Source organism: Prenolepis imparis, unplaced genomic scaffold (genome assembly GCF_030444845.1).
Source record: "Prenolepis imparis isolate NDT839.2.m4 unplaced genomic scaffold, iyPreImpa1.0 SCAF_12, whole genome shotgun sequence".
In the NCBI taxonomy this organism is placed as follows: Eukaryota; Metazoa; Arthropoda; class Insecta; order Hymenoptera; family Formicidae; genus Prenolepis; species Prenolepis imparis.
In genome coordinates, this window is record NW_028141170.1 from 2,400,268 (window position 1) to 2,419,300 (window position 19,033).

Genomic DNA, 19,033 nt, shown 5'->3' on the forward strand with positions numbered 1-19,033 from the left:
GGGACCGTTCTTGAAGCAAAGTGGAAAACACAAAGAGCAGCATTCTTCAAAGAGGAAATTAGCCTACGGGGTTAAAAAATATGAAGACAAGATCTTACCGAGACCGATTTTGCTGCGCGTACGCTGGACCGCGGGCGGTGCATTGTGATTCTCGGTCAGATTCGCCAGACAGAGGCCGTCGCCGTCGTGGAGCGAATTGAAGACGTTCACCGTCGACGGCTCCACGGGATACAGACGACCTACTCGATTGCCTAATTCCCAGTACGCCAGGGTGCACCATTCCCTCTGCCCTGTCTCACCTGTAGGTAGAAAATAAGAAAGGAGTAAGATAAATATTACATCATTCTCTTCTTTATCAATGTTTATGAATGACATGATCCTAGCAAGAGTTACGTGAAATGTTAAAATCTCGCGTTCGTGTCTCGCTTTTCATAGAAATGTCTACAAAAAAATTTTGCACCATTAATAATTGACGCACAATATGAAAATTAAATATGTCCATTTTTTTCTCCGAAATATATTAGATGAAATACAAAAACATAAGAGAAGGAGTTAAGGCGACATTTCATTGTTCTCATTCATCTGAACGAATAAAAAAAAAGGCCTTCAAATATTTTAACAAAAGTCGCATTTTTTTTTTAATGTATCCGGTTTTTTGTAATTTTACGTGTTTTGTCTGGTCACGTTTTTAGTAATAATATAGTACTTCTGTGCGTTATACGGTGAAAATGTTCGATTTTCCGAAAATTTGTCTTCATCCCCAAATAAAGGGATCATCGACCCGGTAAAGAATTTCTCGTAGCGAGATCTTTTGTTAACGATAGGCTTTCTTTTCGGTAAAGAGGTTTACACGAGGAGAGAAACTGCGGGCGGTATTACAAAGGACCGGTCGCTGACAAGTCCCACGCTTTCGCCGTTACGGCGTCTCTTCGGTGGCGTCGTCGCAAAGACGGCGCCAGATCCCGGAGGCTGGACGAGTGCGGTCGAGCGAATACAAAAGGATTCGTGAGAACGGCGGAAGGCGTAAGGCGCATAGCAATCGAGAGTACGGATCACAGTTCATTTTATGTAAGTCCAGAACAATGATATAAAATTACGAATTAATATCGGAAATCGTATCGTTTTTTATTATTTATTTCATATATTTAATGTTATATTCTATGCATATTGCATATCGTGAAATATATATATTGAATTGTATTTTAAAAGAGAAAAAATCTAGAGCAGAGATACGCAAGAAATGGATAAATATATGCAGGCAATAATGCATTAATTTCTATTCATAATTCATTAATAAATTATAATTTTTATATTTTTACATTATAATATGAAATGCATAAATCCAAGTCTATTCTAAGCTTAAAATGATAAGATGAAATGAGTACGCAAATTCATATTAATGTGATAATTTACGGGTAACCCAAATGATCATTAGCTATAATATCCTATCATAATCACGGATCATTTAAATTTGTATATTGCCAATAATTTAATAGATCACGTCTATTTAAAAAATAAATAAAAAAAAAGATAGAGAAATTTTTTTTTTACTATAGAAAGAAGACAGCACAAGATAACGTTATTCAGAAATATTATATAAAAGTTAATTATTATTTAAATATTAAATTGGCATCAATTAAACTTTTTGACATAAATTAGTCCGTACATTTTTGCTCTCTTTCTCTCACGTTTTTTTGCGTCACAATATTTTAATATCGCGAAACCGAGGTAAATTTCGCGTCACCTAGTGCACAGCTGTCGAAGACAGCTTCCACGTTCTCGCTACTCGCTCTTGCCGATGATTGGTAAGCCGATTAATGACCGGTCTCGCCGAGCTAATCAAACATTAATTGCAAGAACTCGCTTGGAACGCCAGATCAGAAACTTCGTCGTGCAACGAAAACACGAAAAGTACGATCAAAAGCACGTTCTTATCTCGACCGCAATAAACGTCGTTCGATTTCGAGTCTCCTCGGACATCGGGGCTTGGCTCAACTTGGCTCTCTCTTTCTCTCTCTTGCTCTTTGCGGCTCGATACGTGTTCTGATGCGTGTGTGGCGTAAAAGTGCCGTCACACACAAGACAGAGAGCGAAAGAGAGAGGGGGGGGGCAAGACGGGGGACCTCGGGAGGACCCCTTGCTTCCACCACAGATAAAAATAGATATTACGAGTTTACCGCGGCGCCAAGATTGCGGGGTATCGCGACGATTACGTCATCGGTAGTAGCGCGAGTGGTTGGAGCAAGGACGCCTGTCGCGTCGCCCGCCGTCGCCGACGTCGTCCTCGTCGTCGTCGCCGACGTCGTCCTCGTCAAATTTTCATGTTTATCTGCAATCGTCTGCAGTTCCTGATGTGACCGGTCCACCGCTGCGCGTTTTATTTCGTCCACTGACAAGTTATTACCGCGGACGAAAAAATCAAATCACGCGAGATAAATAGTAATAGGTCTCACAATAATGATCAAAAATCATATAAATATAAATATCTCTCGATTTAATTTTATATTTCGTCAAAATGCTTGACGTTCAAAATAAAAGATCTCATCACTCGTAAGTCACTTTAATATAATAGGAGCAAGAGATCGCGCTCTCGCGAGATGCATCCTGCGATCTTACGGCCGCGATACAATAAACGCAGTCACTAAATGTGGGCCACGCCATCGCAAGAGAGGCAGCGAACGAGCGCGACGCATGTGCTCGGAAAATTGGAAGCAGACTGAAAGCCCTGTAATAAAGCAATTCTGTCGGTTCTCTGAAGATCGCGATAAAGAAGCAATTACGAAATTGACTGCAGCTTGCCGCGGCTCTTAAAGTGTCCTCGTTTCTCAACGCGCCGAGAGAGAGAGAGAGAGAGAGAGAGAGAGAGAGAGAGAGAGAGAGAGAGAGAGAGAGAGAGAGAGAGAGAGAGAGAGAGAGAAAGAGAGAGACGTATTATTTCGTCTGGCTGTCTCTTAGTTAGAGACGTACGTCCGCGCGCGGCCTTTTATTTTCATAACCGCTCTCGTTTCCAAGGATTTCAGTCCGGTTAAGAAAAACCTCTCAATGAATCGGTGCCGGCGACCGCGCCGAGAGAATTATTCCGCCGTTTTCTGCACCGCCAGACTAATTCTTCCGTACGAGAGGCGTATATCTCTTACAAAAGATAGTCTAATGATACGTATTTAACGTGTAAACATATCAGCGTATTAATATAAGAATTGAAATACGACTCGTGTATTTTGGCTGGAGGAAATCTCGTTCAATTTAAAAAAAATAAAAAAAATAAAAAAATTGAATTCTGACAGCTTTATAAAAGTGCTGTAAAATAATAAGATAATAAAATAACTCCGTGTCGCGCTTTGCGAATCTAATGGCTAACGCGGAGTCAGTCGCAGATATTTATCGTTTTGCAGCGTACGCAGATCTCTCGAGTGTCGACCTTCCCAGTCGCATACCAATCGCTTTGCAGAGCGATACGGCAAGGTGTTTGCACGGGAGCGTGTGTAAACACGGATGAGAGAAAAATAACGCGTCGTGTCCCGAGACACGCGACAGCGCCGGCTAAAGTATCTGGAGTCTCTCGTTTGGAATGCGATACCATCGCAATCGCCCCCCGCACCGAAACGAAACGAGCGTACATATACATACATACATACATACATACATACATACATGCATACATATCGCAAAGAGATACGGCACGGTTAAAATTGCGATCCGTCAATATAAAATCGGCGAGAGATGATTTCGCGAAGGAATTACGCGATCAAAGACTCAAATTGCTCGATAACGAAACGCCCAGCTGCGACATCGATTGATCGATCATTCGCGAGGAGATAATTATTTAAAATAATTATAATAATACGCAGGAAATAAATTTAAATACTAGAAGAAGCAGGGGAAGAGATATTTGGGGGGCGCGCGACCCCGCTCGGGGGTCCAGGGGGTCGATTCGCGCGGAAGGGTGAGGTGAATAATAAACGGCGGATAATAAATTTCGGCGAAGAGAGAGAAGAGAGGACGAGGGTGCGGAAAAGAGCGAGATGCGCGATGCCATCTCGTCGGTCCCAAAAGCGAATTCCATAGAAATTGGATGCAATTACTTATATCGACGCGCAACGATCCGCAAAGAATAAACGCCGATGGTTTTCCACCCCGCCGACATCTCGCTTCGCAGAGTGTGTGTTGTTTTGATCTGCTCGATATTTTACGTTCGTAAATTAATCCGACGCGATTTATATCTTCGCGCGAATTCAATTCGTGTCGCCCAGAAGAACCGCGGACGTTCAAAGGCCGTTCTATCTCCTTCTCTTGATCGTTGAATTTAACATAAACGAACGTGGAACGATGCACTTTTGTGCAGTTAGTATATTTGCATCGAAAATATTTCCTCAAAAATTATATCGTTTGTCCGATAAGAGCAAAGCACAGTTAATAAATTCAATATCACAAAAAATCATATATTAATTATGCTGCTTCGATAAATGATAAAAATTTATATTCTCTTAGGAAAATGAAATATATTTTGCGTAAAAAGAGATTAAGACACGTGACGGAAGAATTGCAATTCCCGATAGTGGAAAAAAAGTTAATATCGACATTCCACCTCCGTGGCGACGAATAATAAAATCCGCATTTATAGCGCGAACTTTATATCGTTCCGATCGATAAGGAAAGCAAATTGTGAACAGTGCTTTAAGTACGGATTGGTCGCGAGTAACCGTGGCGATGCAAAGCCACACCGGAGTGCCAATGTGTTTTCCCAGTTGGGTCAAACACCTTGAAGCTTAGATAAGGTTCCCAACCTTGGCATGGCCGAGCAGCCAACTAACTGCGTAACATGGGTGCACATTGCAAAGATCATACTATTCCGCGTACGTACTTACAGCGGCATTAACGATCTTGCACGTAAAAAGATAAGCTGCATGCATCAACGTAAAGTAGTACGTAGAGTGTAGGAAAAAAAATAATTTAAGGGGACAGATTTCCATCTTTCATTCATCGCGACTAAAACTGTAGTGACTATATGTATACTTTGATTTTTCATTCATTTATATATTAAAAACGATAAATCATGCAATCGCATGCCTAGAGTATTCACATACAGAAAGTTATAAGTAAAGAATAATATATGCACGTTGCATTATTGATATACATATATTTCCTTTTATTAATTGTTAAATTTTTCTGTCATTTCTGCAATTTAATTCTATATAAGGATATATGCATATGTATTATATATAATTTTAAAAGGATTTTTTTTACTATGGCAGTTAATATTTTTAAGCTATAATTTAACAAAGAATTCTTCATTAAACTATAGCTTAAAAATGAACTACTATAATTAAAATGTATGCAACTAAAAGGCATAATAACTAAATTTCAGATGTAATATAGGGACAGCTAAAATTCAGCTCTGGTGGCTAATATTTTTTCATCTTTATTTCATAGTTACTTTAATTTATTTCTCATAAATCCTTGATTACTCGACCCCGATTTCGAAGGCAATCTCTCTTCCATTCTATCTATTCCAAAAAGAAGGAAGGAATTTCGCGATCCGTTCGTCCGCGAACGCGCGTGAGATCACGCTGTTAGGCAGGCAGGCAGGCAGGCGCGCTGCATCGGGGTCGATGGCTATACGGTAAAGGTAGTAAAGGTAGTGGCCGTGTCGCGTATATATATCGGCGCTCGGAGAGACGTGACCCTTGTCCTTCAAACGGCCTTTCTACGACCGTGCGCGCGACTTCGTATAGGTGCGCGTTGCATACCTAACGACACGCGCTCTCGCGTAAGAAAGCCGGCCATCGACGACGACGACGGCTCCATTGCGATCGCGTACATATGTATGTATGTGTATGTAAACATGCGTACATATACATACACGCCGATCGTGTATATACATATACCAGCCCAACGACCGCTCCAGCCATAACCCACAATTCTCCAGGCGCTACCAGGAACGTATTTGCCAAATTCCTCACCTCCGAACCGCAACCGCAAAGATCCATTCCTTGCGAAACGCGACTAAAGTTTGCTCATTTGCGACTCATCAGACATGTGTACTTTGCCGCGTCAAAAACGCTCTTCGATACTCGCAAATATTATTCTGTTATTTTAATAGTATTATTTTACGTTTTTTTTCAGCGATTATAATATATAATTTTTAAAAAATCTCTTGATAAAGTTTCATAAAGTGCATCCTAATAAATATCATTTATTATTATGAATTTATTTTTTTGTGCTTACGTATATAGGTAATATATAAAATTTTGTTTGACTAAGTAATAAAAATGAAATACCGAAAAGAATAATAATAATAATAATAATAATAATAATAATAATAAATATATTATCCAATATTGTAACGTTCGTAAATAATAATACTATTAAATTGAATTAAATTTTAACGATCGTTTTAATCTGCAGGCAGTAGTCATTATTTATGTCGCAACGTACTTAATACACTCATTTATTAATGACGGGAATTAAGAAGCAATTTCGAGTCCGACTCTCCATCGAATTAATTTCGAACGTCAAACAAAAGACGATATATGCTTTTTCTCGCACGTAATGCACGGAAGGCTACCTCTATTTCTACCTCGCGGTAATGCAGTTTTTGCTAAAAATAATTGTCATATACTGCATTATTGCAATGTGAAATGAATCATTGCGCAATTTCGAGAAACATTTTTGTATACATGTGCGGATGTGCGCGCCGCGGCTACCTTTTCTTATATGTATACATATATCATACATGTGTGTGTGTGTGTGTGTGTGTGTGTACACACACACACACACACACACAAATATATATAGTTTGATAAACAAGAAACTGAGATAGAAACTACGAGCTTAGCGAAGCGGTGTTTGCCCACGATAAAATGTGAGGCCAGTGGCGCCTGTATTATATAGCTCGACGATTGGAATTTCAATACATCAAAAATTATCGAAAATGCTGTCAGGATGTATACTTTTATATCCCACAATGATATCATAATCTCCCGCCAGATTACGGGAGAATAATTGCTGATAGTAAAAACATTTCTTTTATCTAAGTAAGTATACTTATTTGTAAATTACAAATAAATTTTATCTCGCATCTAGAAAGGAAATCCCATACAAAAAAAATCACTCCAAGTTCTTCTGAGTTTTCGAGAAAAATCTTCCGCCAGATTATGGGAAAATTCCAGGAAGATAAACACTGATAGTATAAATATCTTTATCTCGTTTAGCTCGACGTATTTATTTGTAAATTACAAAATAATTGTATCTCGCTAGAGAGAGAAAGAATCCAACGAAAATTTCTCCTTTCTTGCACAATAAGTCATCTGTCAAATTTCGGAAAAATTGTTACTTTACTACTTTAGTCTCATATTATTCTTTTCGATATTGAATTTGGTATCGTAAAGTTCTTCCTTATTTTTTTCGAACTTGTGTACAAACGATTCAAGTTTCGCGATAATGTTTCATCTCTCAAATATCACGACCCGCAAATATTTGCATAACCAGTGGCGCTAAACTAGATATGTTTTTAAAATACATCTACTGGGAATAAGCGAAATACGAATTATCGCGTGAAGACTGATAGGCGTTTCTCCGATTCATTATACTAAAAAAAAACTGGTATGAAAATGTACGCGCGTGTCAAGTGATTAAATAATAATAACAACCGAATGTCGAGCGAGAGGCACTTAACAAATCGATTATGCGGTAAATAACTTAACTGGATGCAGGTGCGCATAGAGAAATCATTTTCAATCTCGTGATCTAATGTATATGTGTAATCGGAAACGGGAAGAAACTAGACGACAATTGCGAAGTAAGGCGGACAGGAACTGGCTACCGGCTTGCCTTGAGAAAGAGAGAAAGATGCGTGATTTTTCAGAAGATTAATGAAGATGTTCTCGTGATGAGAAAGAGAGAGAGATTTTTGTGCTATTTTTTTGTAGGGATTAAGAAATTGATGTAATGTTTGTCGAGTTTCTTCGCAAATCTTGGCGTTGCCTTTCCACGAGCGACGTGTCCGGTTATATTAGATAAACTCGACATTACGTAATCGCGTAATACGCGTTGATATTGGTTGCGTGAAGTATCTCGCAGAAGTGTCTCGCGATGCCATTCATCGAAATTTATCACGCGACCTTGCGAAGGCGATTATAATCGCGATTAAATTTATATCGCGCGCTTCGTCCCGAATTTCCGCAGAAATCAACGGCAACTCGCGCCTTCTAATCGATTAGCGAGATTAGAGATCAGGCGACCACGCAGTTTATCATCGAGTATAGACGTATCTAGCGCTGAAATCATTTTTTCCCCTCATTTACACAGAGGTATTGTCTTATAGTCAAGTGTTTTGCAAGCATCATAACATTATAAAATAACGATATTAAATTTTTAAAGCAGCTTTTATATGTAATTCCAAATATATGCAAAAAATAATAAATATAAAAGTGAGAAATTTAGAGTAACTTGTGGATTTCGTTTTTTCTAAAAAAAATATTTTTTTTGCTTATAGGTTCTACTTCTGCGGATCTCGCGAAACACAGAGGACACGGATGACGGATTCACTGCTCGCGCGGTCGAGCTACTCCGGGTAGAATCGATAAGAAAAGAAATCACGTAAGGACACAGGTAGGTATATATGCAACGAAAAGCTCTCCATGTCAATCGAGGCGACGCGACGATATCGGGGGGGCCACGCGCGTCAGAGAGGCGACAGATGACCGCGTCAGCGAGTCGCCAAGTCGAGGACAGACGCCTTTTAAACGAGACTACTAGCGGGAAGGAAGGATCGTCCCCGTCGCGCCGGCGAGGCGCACCGGCTGACTTTCACGTGGGATTCTATTCACGAGAGTCCGATCCTTCGAACGCGATGAGAGTGTCCGAAAAAAAATCTTACGCGAGGCGGCCGAAGACGACGACGACAACAAAGCCATAAACCGTTCGCTTCCTGCGTCGCGCCGCCCGTCCGGTTCTGAATGCATTACACCGTCTTCTTCGTCGTCTTCGAGCTCCAACACGCAAACTCTTGACACGAGTGCATAAATATCGGCGGAATAATATCGCGCCACGCATTCCGAGAAAATAAATATCCCGCGGTCTCTTTGATGAGACACTTTCAATCATATGTATACGTATGTGTGTACGTAGAAAGAAAACGATAATTATATTTATAACGATTATTTACACACATATATGCGCGAGTGATATATAATATATATGATTTAATAATAAATATACAAGTTTAAGTTATAAGCAAGATTAAATGGCTTTATGTCGTTGCAAATTATTGAACGGCGGCGTTCTATAAAAATAGATCATCAAAGTAACGTGATGCATTTATTAAGACTTTGATGGCGTCAGAATGTCGCCGCGGCACGCATCGCTGAATAGGCAAGACAGATCCAACGGATAAGGCTCGCATTTAAGAATTGCATCTTTCTCGAGAGACGCCCACCGCATAGGCTTGCAAAATTGCACGCAGCAATATAGTAGAGAGCTGCTGCGTGTACAGGGTGTCCCGCTTCGAACGCATTAAACTTCAGCGAGATTCTTTAAACAAGAACAAAGTCAGATTTCCAGCTGAACGAGTCGCCACCCCCATTCGCGATATACTCGTTCAAGGGAACCCGATGATCGAATCGTCATTTGATCCGTCCAGAATTTGTCGTTAAAAAATTTAACGAGACGACAGTGGGACACTCCATATAGTGCTCGCGAAATCCGTGTGCGCTTGCATATAACGTGCGTAGTACACGTATGCGCATAGTAAGCGAAGATATAAAGTCGTCGGGTGTTTGCTTAAGTGCGTGTCATATTAGAAAACGGTACAGCGAGAATATTATTGGCGCCTGCCTGGCAGGGGAATGCGGCGACGCGTGTTGCATACGGAATCTGAATAAAACGACAACTCGTACAGAGAAGCTTTTATACATATATATATCATACGCACACATGCTCTCGGGGGCTCGCGGTAATTAGTGGTGGTCGGATTTAACGAATCCTAAGTATCTCCGAGCTACTCGACGTCTAGTTGTTTAGTACCGCAAAAATCACACATGGATATAATTATACCTTCCCCCTTCTCTCTGAAAAAAAAAAATTCATTCGACTCGAGATACATACCGGGCATTGTGAAACAAGTAGGCGGGCGCGCCGCGAATAGTATCGTAATAAAATCGTTCGATTTATTTCGGTTCTTCTCTGCGAGAGAGGAGAGTGTCGACCGCGCGGCACGGGGGCTAAAAAAAGACTCCTCACCTCTATTACGCGCGGCACCACGGCAGCGGCCGGCAATGTTCGATCAAAAGGACACTTGGCAGCGCTTATATTTTCGTTGGCCCTTATCGATATCGCCCACTATATGCACCCGATGCACTGCCATTAGACTTTAATAGATGTGTTTTCGGAGAATCGATATTAATAACCAGTTTTCACTTCCCTTTCGTCGCGACTACATTGAGCAGTGTTTGTCTGTTGATTTTATAATCTATATATACATTTTTTAATTATATATATAATAAAAAAAATGTCTGTGGCGTAAAAATATCTAAAAAGAATGAGAACAATAATATTATACTATACTATTACATAGAACGTCATTTAGAAGGAAACGACAAAGTAATTTATTATTCTTTGACATTACACGATCTGTCACTTTTCGGACGTAGGACGACGTAGAACATTTCGATCAAATATGAACCAATGCTCGCTCTTGTTCGCTCGTGCTTGCACCGTCGAGTGAGTATACGCGATTAAAGAGCGCGTCTATAACGCAGGGCACGTGTGCAAGTCCCGAGATATAGAGAGAGAGGAAGAGAGATAGAGGGACGAAGGGCCTTCTAGACGATTCTAAAAAAGGCTGGCGATAGCAGAAATCTGACGACCGTCATCGAGGAGAGCCCCTCGTATTGTCCACAAACAATGCACCCGTAAGGAGATATACGCATAGAGCGTCATCGCAATACAGACGATGCGTATACGTGCGCACAGATTGTACGTACGTGTGTTGTGTGTGTGTGTATGCACGAGGACGTACACAGGGAGATACGTGTTGACGCTTTGTAATGGCAGAATAAAAGATGGCCCGACGCCAGTGAAGGCGCCACATACCAGGCGCCGCCTAACCACTCTTTTCCTCCGTCTTTCTCGCGCGTGGTCCATTCTCGCTCTGTCTCTCTTTTTCTCTCTCTTTCTCAGCCGGTCCGATCTCTCGCTGTGCATTACGTCCCTCTCCCGCGACAGCTGTCTCTCCCTCCTTCTATCTCTTCATCTCCCTCCGCTCTCTGCTTTCATCTCCACACGACAGTCTGTTCGTTCGCCTCTCCTCCTCGGTAAATACGCACCTTTTCTCTCTCGTTCTCTACTCTGTTTCTCGTTCAAGGCACAGTTTTCTGTCCTTTTCGCCCCCCCCCCCCCCCATCATCCTCTGTCTCTTTCTGGCTTTCTCTCTTTCTCTCTTTCTTTGACCAATTCTTTGACCCTATACAAACAGGACCGCGTGCATTGGGTGCATATGTGTGCGTATGTGTGCGTATGTGTGTGTATACAGTGGAATGTGTGGGGGCTCATACGAGAGTTATGTGTGTGTTCTACATGTACGATGTGTATGCACGTATATGGTGCATCTGTTTTTCGCAGATTTCGCGGCGGGCCCCTATTTCTTCTCCCCGTCTCTCTTCTCCTCCTTATCTCTCGCTCTTGCACGCTCGTTCGAGAGATACGCACATTGAAACCGCGTTCGATAATTTTGCAAGAGCGCTCTGGCGAACAGTGGCGTCGGCAGCGCGAGGAAGTTGAAGAATTTCTCGTGGAATTTGAGGAAATTTCAAGCAAAGAGATCGATATCGTATAAATTTATCGGGATTCAACAGGCGAGATGCTACATCGTCACGTATATAAATCTGTCAACATCTTTGTTATAAAGTCGGGAAAAAGATTATTGCATCGAGCTCCAATTTAAATTTTATAACAAGCTACGAGAGATACATCGAATCTCGACCTTTATCACAGCTCGGCTTTTTCTCCCCCTCTGATAAGTCTTATCGGAACCAGGAATTTGCGGATCTTTTCAAATTCGCGAAATTAAATCGGTGTTTATTTTTCGCACTCGAGAGATTTTGATGGCACAGATTTTCTTTATTCTAAGGAAAAAAAAATAATGCGTGTCGCATAGTCTCATAAATAAATCCTGGCGCGCCCCTTGGGCGGAAAAGGTATGCCGAGTCGTAATGACTTTCGAGACGGCGAAAGTATGCGTCGGAAGAAGCGCGCACGTGTCCCGTGATTGATTTAGCGTCGCGCGATTGATTCGGTGCGTAACGAGCTCTTTAGTCGCGTTTTCCGTGTATAGTTTCCGTAACACAATGTTTCAACGACGGACTCTATGTAGAAAGTTGCAACTTCTCATTTGGATCAAATATATTTTTATATATAATACATTTTAATATATAATTATTTTAGCAAAATATGCTGTTAAAAAAATTAATACAACAGCGATGATAAAATGTCATCATCCTGAATCCTGAGCACATCTTTAGAGTTAAAGGCCCGTATTCTGGATCTTCTTTTATCGATAAAAGAAGATCCAGAATGTGGACCCCAAAGAAAAATCTTATCTGAAGTTTAGAAAAATCATTTGAGATGAGAAATATTTTTGTAGATCGGAAATTTTTCTCGGTTTATAATATGTATATATAACTTTAGTATGTCTAGACTTGGCGTCGCGCTTCTTTTATTAAATTGCAATGCAACTGGTAATCTTGCGATTTGTAATAAATGTAATATTCAAAGTCGATCCCGATCGATGAACGTCTGCAATAGTGTCGTTGCACCACAACGGAATTCCTGCGAACGACCTTCATATATATTTTTTTAATTCCCTGCGTATTCGCGTGCGACACGCGTATCGCGTGATGCACGGTATATATATATATGCGCATAGTATCGCTCCGATCAACGATAAAAGGGGTTTGTTCGCGATCGTCGTCGAAAGAACCACGTTGCATAGCCAATTTCTCTCTTACAACTTTTCATCCTAATAGCTCTCGAATTTACGAAACTTTGCCGCCTTTTTGTACATTAAAAACGTCAAAAAAATATATAATTTATGGGGGTTCCTTTTAATAAAAATATATTCTTGTCGTGCAATTTTTTCTAGAAATCCGTGGGTATATATTATAGAACGAGCGCTTGCGCTATAATTATTATTGGTGCTACAATGATCTCTAAATAATATATGAGAAATTCTATTCGAATCTCCGATCATTCCTGCGTAGTGTTTGAATTTTCGCGGAATACAGCTTCGCTTCGTGCACATAACGCGAAACACGTGTAGCCAATTATTGACATCGAAACGATTTCGCTGAATCCGCGAAGCGCCATACGAAATGTCGAGTGTTATTCGACGGACGCATGATAACGTCATCATCGTGCAATAATCGTTTCGTTTATCGGCCAGAATCACCAAGATCGTCCGTCCGAGTCGCGAATTAACGTCGGCGATAGCGATCTGACATGCGCGCGCGTATTTAAGGGGAAATCTGCTATCGTCGCGTAATAATAATAATAAATAAAGTCGCACAGTCCGTTAAATCGCCGTCATCCGAATCGGCAAGACGCAACAAGCGATAAATTCCGCGTCGTTCCTCTCTCGAGGGGGGGAGAACTTTTATCTCCTATTAATAGTTACAAAACAAGTCGCGAGTCCGCGAGATCCTTTTTAATCCTTTCGGCGCTAAAACGACGAGGCGTAACTTGTGGCAACGGTAGCCTAAGCGCGTAGGTCCTTGCAAGAGCGAACGCCTTTCTATCGATCGATAGACACACATGTTCGATACCGATTATCTCGTAACACATGTAAATTTCTCGCGATACGCGATAAAACGTCAATATTTTATTTTTTCCCAACTCTGACGGCTGAGTTTCACGAAAATTAATCACCGAACGAATCGAGTTTCATGTTATATCGTATTTCATAGGTCGAAAATAGCAGCTTCTGCGACGTTTGACGAATCGCGATATCACATTTTCCAAGTATAATTATATAAAGAAGATATTATACATATGCAAAACATGAGAGAAGATCTGCCAATAACTTTCGTGCCTCTCTGCGAGATATCACAACTTATATCTTCTCTCGATTTATCATTTCATTTTAAAAATCGCAGATAGTGCTAAATGAGTTAATCATGACTCAGAATGTATCTATTAATCGACGACGTTTGAATGATTTGAAAATCATGTTTGCATTCTATTCACGCGTCGCGAAGAACGAAAAGGTTTATCATAACCATTTATCACATCAACAAATTTATATAATAATAAGATGATAAATGATAAGTGCATTGGAAAATCATAGAGAGAGCATGTCTCTTTTTTAGTTATTTAAATATATATTTATTAACATAAAGGAAGAATTACTCTGTTGTGTGTGAGAAAGCTACTTGATAAAACGGATGTATCGATAACCACGGTTTTCTTTATTCTTGAACGAAAAAAAAAAAAAAAAAAAAAGATCACGTCGACTCGAGCTGCGCAAAAACTAGTCGCTTTAGTCGTTAAAGCGAAAGGGTTAATGCTATCGGATGCAACAACTTGTCCGCGTCGCCGAGTCTCGGCGATTGACTGACGCGCGTTCAAAATTACAATGGCAAAAAAATCTGGAGCATATCTAACAAAATTGCTTTGACATTCATTAGCGAGCGTAAGAACGTACGTGCTCGATGTTACGCGAGACTTAATTCCCGAGTCTGTCTTCCTTCCTCCCGCTCCTGTCTCTCCTCATTTTCTCTCCTCCATCACGCCTCTCTTTTCTACTCGTTCATCTCTCATCTCTATTTCTCTCACGCGCTGCGTGTCAACGAGCACGCATCAGCGAAGCGCAAATATGCATATAATTTCCCGCATAAAATTTAATTCGAGGGGCGATCATCGTATAAATTTTTCCTTAAATTTTCCGCAAGTACATAAAATTATTTTATTTTAAGTACGTGTAGTAAAAATGGGATATAAAATAATTTTGTATTTTCTAAACACAATAGAATAGCTAGAAACATTCTCAATAGAAAGCGCGCTCACGAGAGAAAGAGGGGAGTTGCAGAAGATGCAACTTTATACATAGATATAGACCATTCAAAAATTGTCCACGTATTCCCAGTGAATTTTCGGAAACGCTATATCATTGTCGCGATGCGGAATAGTGTTTTTCCGCAGCGTTCATCGAGAGGCGATTTCGCTCCGATCACGCCTCGTAATATCAGAGACCGCTGATTGAAACACTCGGCCGATAGACGAAGAGGCGTGAGAGCGGGCTTCTCGGAAGAGCATGCGAACTTTGACAGATGGCCTCGTATAACATATCTCTCTCTTTCTCTCTCCTTCTTTCGAAAAAATGTAGGGAACGTTATTTATTTCGCTCCATCGTAGCGCCGCCGCCGGCGGCCTCGGTGCGGTATAATTTAATTATTAATTTAACGACGACAAAATAACGATCGCGGACAATGAGGGGGCCCGATTATCTCGACGCGACGTGATAGCAGCAGCAGCAGCAGTAGTAGTAGTAGTAGTAGTGATATAGCTCGTACCCCGGGCCGTATTATAATTTACGCCGATATTTATGCACTCGCGTATACATACAATACGCACGCATAAGAATGCGCTCGATACGATAGTAATGGTGGTGAATCTCCTCGTTACGGAGAGTTAAGCGAACAGTCTTTCTTCCGTGCACGCGCGCGCGCGCAGTATGTAAATTATTTCTCGAAGATACCCGACGTAATTATATAGGTCAATAATGTTATCGATAAGCATCGCGATCACGTCTGCGCCGCTTTATAAGCAGCGTTTCTCCAAGAGTGGCGAGGTATTGACGGTCCTCGAATCAGGACCGTATAACTACAGTGTTATTATATAACGGTAACAAAATATATAGAAACCCTTTAGGACCACTACCTTTCTCCTTTTATTTCTAATAGATGATAGTGGGAAAGAAATTTTCTCTTCTCGCGATAAAATCTGTCGATCTATTTAATTAAAATCGCGAAACAGGGAATCTGGATCTTAGTAATACAAAACTTAAGAAATCACTAAAGAGAGATGCAATTAGGAAAACTTAGACGAATATCAACATAACGATATCCGTGGGGCTCGGATATATACAGTTAACGAAGAGCACTTCTGGATCTATTTTCGCTCGATCGAAAGATCGAGGCCGTCGACCCAAACGGATCTCGAGAGAGAGAAAAGAAAGAGATAGCGAGAGAGAAACACTGGATCATACTTTGCAAAGACTCGCGATATTCGCTCTTTCTCACTCTCTCTTCTCGCTCTTCGCACTCGACGACGACGACGACGACGACGACGACGACGACGACGAGGAGGACGACCGGATGACGGCGAAAACCAACGACAAAGTCGACGACGGACGAGGGACAATCAATCCGTCATTTTATTAAGAGGCTTATTTCGCGCCGCGATTTCATTCCCTCTTAAGTGGCCTGATCCAATTCGATTTCATGGCGTTCCTCATCGCGCTCGTGCGTCGTCGCTTAGGCTCTTTTCCATTGATGGCCGGGACTCGTCTGTGCAATCGCCTGTCGCCCTCGTGACTCCTTGTTACGCGCGACTCGACGAATAAAATTATCTTTTAATCTTATAGTTGCGGCACATGCGTGAACGTCTTCTCGAAATTATTGATTGGCAAATAAGACGATAATGAAAGATGTTTCACGCGAGATATTACATTCTGTTTAAAAATGTCTATACTTTGGTATACAAAATTTTTGTTCTCTTATTATTGTTTATAAAAACGCGCTTGACAGTTTATTTCAACTGCACGTGAAGAAATAATAGCGGTAAAAAAAGAGCGGACTAAATTGTTGGAAACAGATTGTCAAGAGAACTGTAATTATTGAAGAAATACGAGTTGGATGACTCACGATAATTTGCAAAACCTAGAAGAAGTGTGATGAATCTCGCGGCCGAATGCGTCGGATGAACGCTAATTGAAGCGTTTTAACTCTTCCACTTATTTTCTCGTTTAATGAACCGTTAACTACTCTTAAAGTTAACAGCTGCATAAAAATTATTCCTCACTTGGCTCGTCATAATAACTATTAACGTATAACTACTATTATACTGCGATTAACTCTTTCTACGTTCAAGTAAACCTCGTATGTTTATTTCACGTAATTCGGACGAATTATATTCCGATAACGGAAACTCAGTATTTGCGTCTCTCTTCTCAACGTGCGTTGAGAAGAAATCTCTCCCCTTTAAGGAAGGAAGGAGTTCGATCCGGCTTTTCCAGACTGCGAGTGACTTTGACCCTCTCGCGTGGGTCAACCCGTGGGAAGAGCGAAAATGAAATTGAAACTCGTGTCGGAACAAATGTCCATATAGCGGATAACTTTGTCGAAAGTCTGCAGTTTTTTGCGACTCGATAAAATTCTAAAAATGTAATACTCCGAAATAAAAATTTTTATTTTAAAATTCTCATTTTACACAAAAAAAAAAAAAAAAAAAAAAATTGGAGTTTGTTTCGTATTAATTAACTTCTATAATTAAAAAAAATTGAATTTTAATTACCGAGATTTATTGTACGTCTAAAAAAAGACATGTTCGATACTTAATATTAGAAAGTTAATAGTACACAGAATTTTCTCTTAGAATTCTCTCTGTGTATAAAGTTAATAGTATAATAGTATCCAAACTTTTCCTAAAGAAAAAGTACGCTTTTGTTTGTCACGTTTTGGTCCGGGCGACGCTTTGTACGCACTTTTCATTCACACTTTTTGTCTCTCGGCAATCTGAAGTCTCGTCGCGACAGTCTCGACGGGAGATCCCAATTCAGAAAAGCAATTGTGGGATTCGATGAATGGAAGACACACCGGCCGAAGTCTATTTACCTCGGTTATCGCGTTAGGACGCCGAAGGTTGGCGCCAGTAATGATCTCCCCATTGAGAAGGGAAAAGAATATGTTCTGGACCGGAGCGGCGGCGAGACGTCGTCGAGCGTAGCGAAGGAGAGGAGCGGACACGAGCAACCTGTTGCGCGCGTTTACGGTGCCGGGATATATCCGCGTGCCTCTCCTCCGCGTGGCAGCACCCACACGCAACATGTTGCAATCCCCGAACCTACGACTATAAAATATTTGCGCACAGCCGCGCGCGACTCTGTATTCGAGCTATACCACACACGCTCGAGAGAGCTGCCTCAAGACTCGCGCACGTAGGTGGACAATTTATCGTCGCGGGAAGCGAGAGCTTTGTGCTTGCGCGAATCGGGAATGCGGAGAGAGTTGACCCTGCGGTCACTCGCGTTTTCTTTTCGCGAGAAATTTCAAGAATTTTTACGGCAAATGATAGAATAATTTAATATATAACATTATATATGACGGTGAATAGAATATATAATACATAGAATATATAATAATTTAAAAAACATATAATGCATAATAAAAGGGGAGAGCAAGAAAAATCTTCGTTGGAAATTTTGATGAGAAAAATTAAATTATATCAAACACACATAAAAAAACAATGATATATATAAAAATTCTGGGATCAAATAGAAATTTTGTATAGATATTTTAAATTCTAAAATTACGCACAGCAATAAAAATTAATCTAAAATTATGTTGCAGTACTTATAATTGAGAACACATATTAATAAGACTTTATAAATTTTAATCAGAATCTGTCAGACCGTGTTCCGCGTTTAAAGATTAATCACGTTCATCGAGCGTTGAGTATATTTCACAAAGTTAATCAAGTTAATAATCTCGAAAGGATATAAGAGACGTCGGGGCAACAAAGCTTCTCGCTCCGCTGCTCGAGATTCTTGAGAGACAAGACGGGCGCATTTCGATCGATCGTCGGCCGAAGGCGGCACGGCGACGGACGGCTAAAGCGAGCAGCGAGAAGGAAAAGAGAAAGAGAGAAAGAGAAAGAGACCTAGCGCCAAAATAAATCAATAAAATAGCGAACCCGAGTCGGGCATGTAGGTGCATACACGTACAACGTGTATATGGCTATATACGTATGGATATGAGAGGCG

The 19,033-nt window shown here is 40.7% G+C and overlaps 1 protein-coding gene across 2 annotated transcripts in view; it reads right to left on the reverse strand.

The window, feature by feature from the left end:
* Dad (Daughters against dpp) overlaps window positions 1-19,033 on the reverse strand; it is a 55,789-nt gene that overhangs the window by 7,950 nt on the left and 28,806 nt on the right. For both annotated transcript variants that reach the window (XM_083051606.1, XM_083051605.1), the window contains one exon: window positions 99-299. In XM_083051606.1, coding sequence (XP_082907732.1) covers window positions 99-299 — 201 coding nt within the window. The remainder of the gene's footprint in view (window positions 1-98; window positions 300-19,033) is intronic.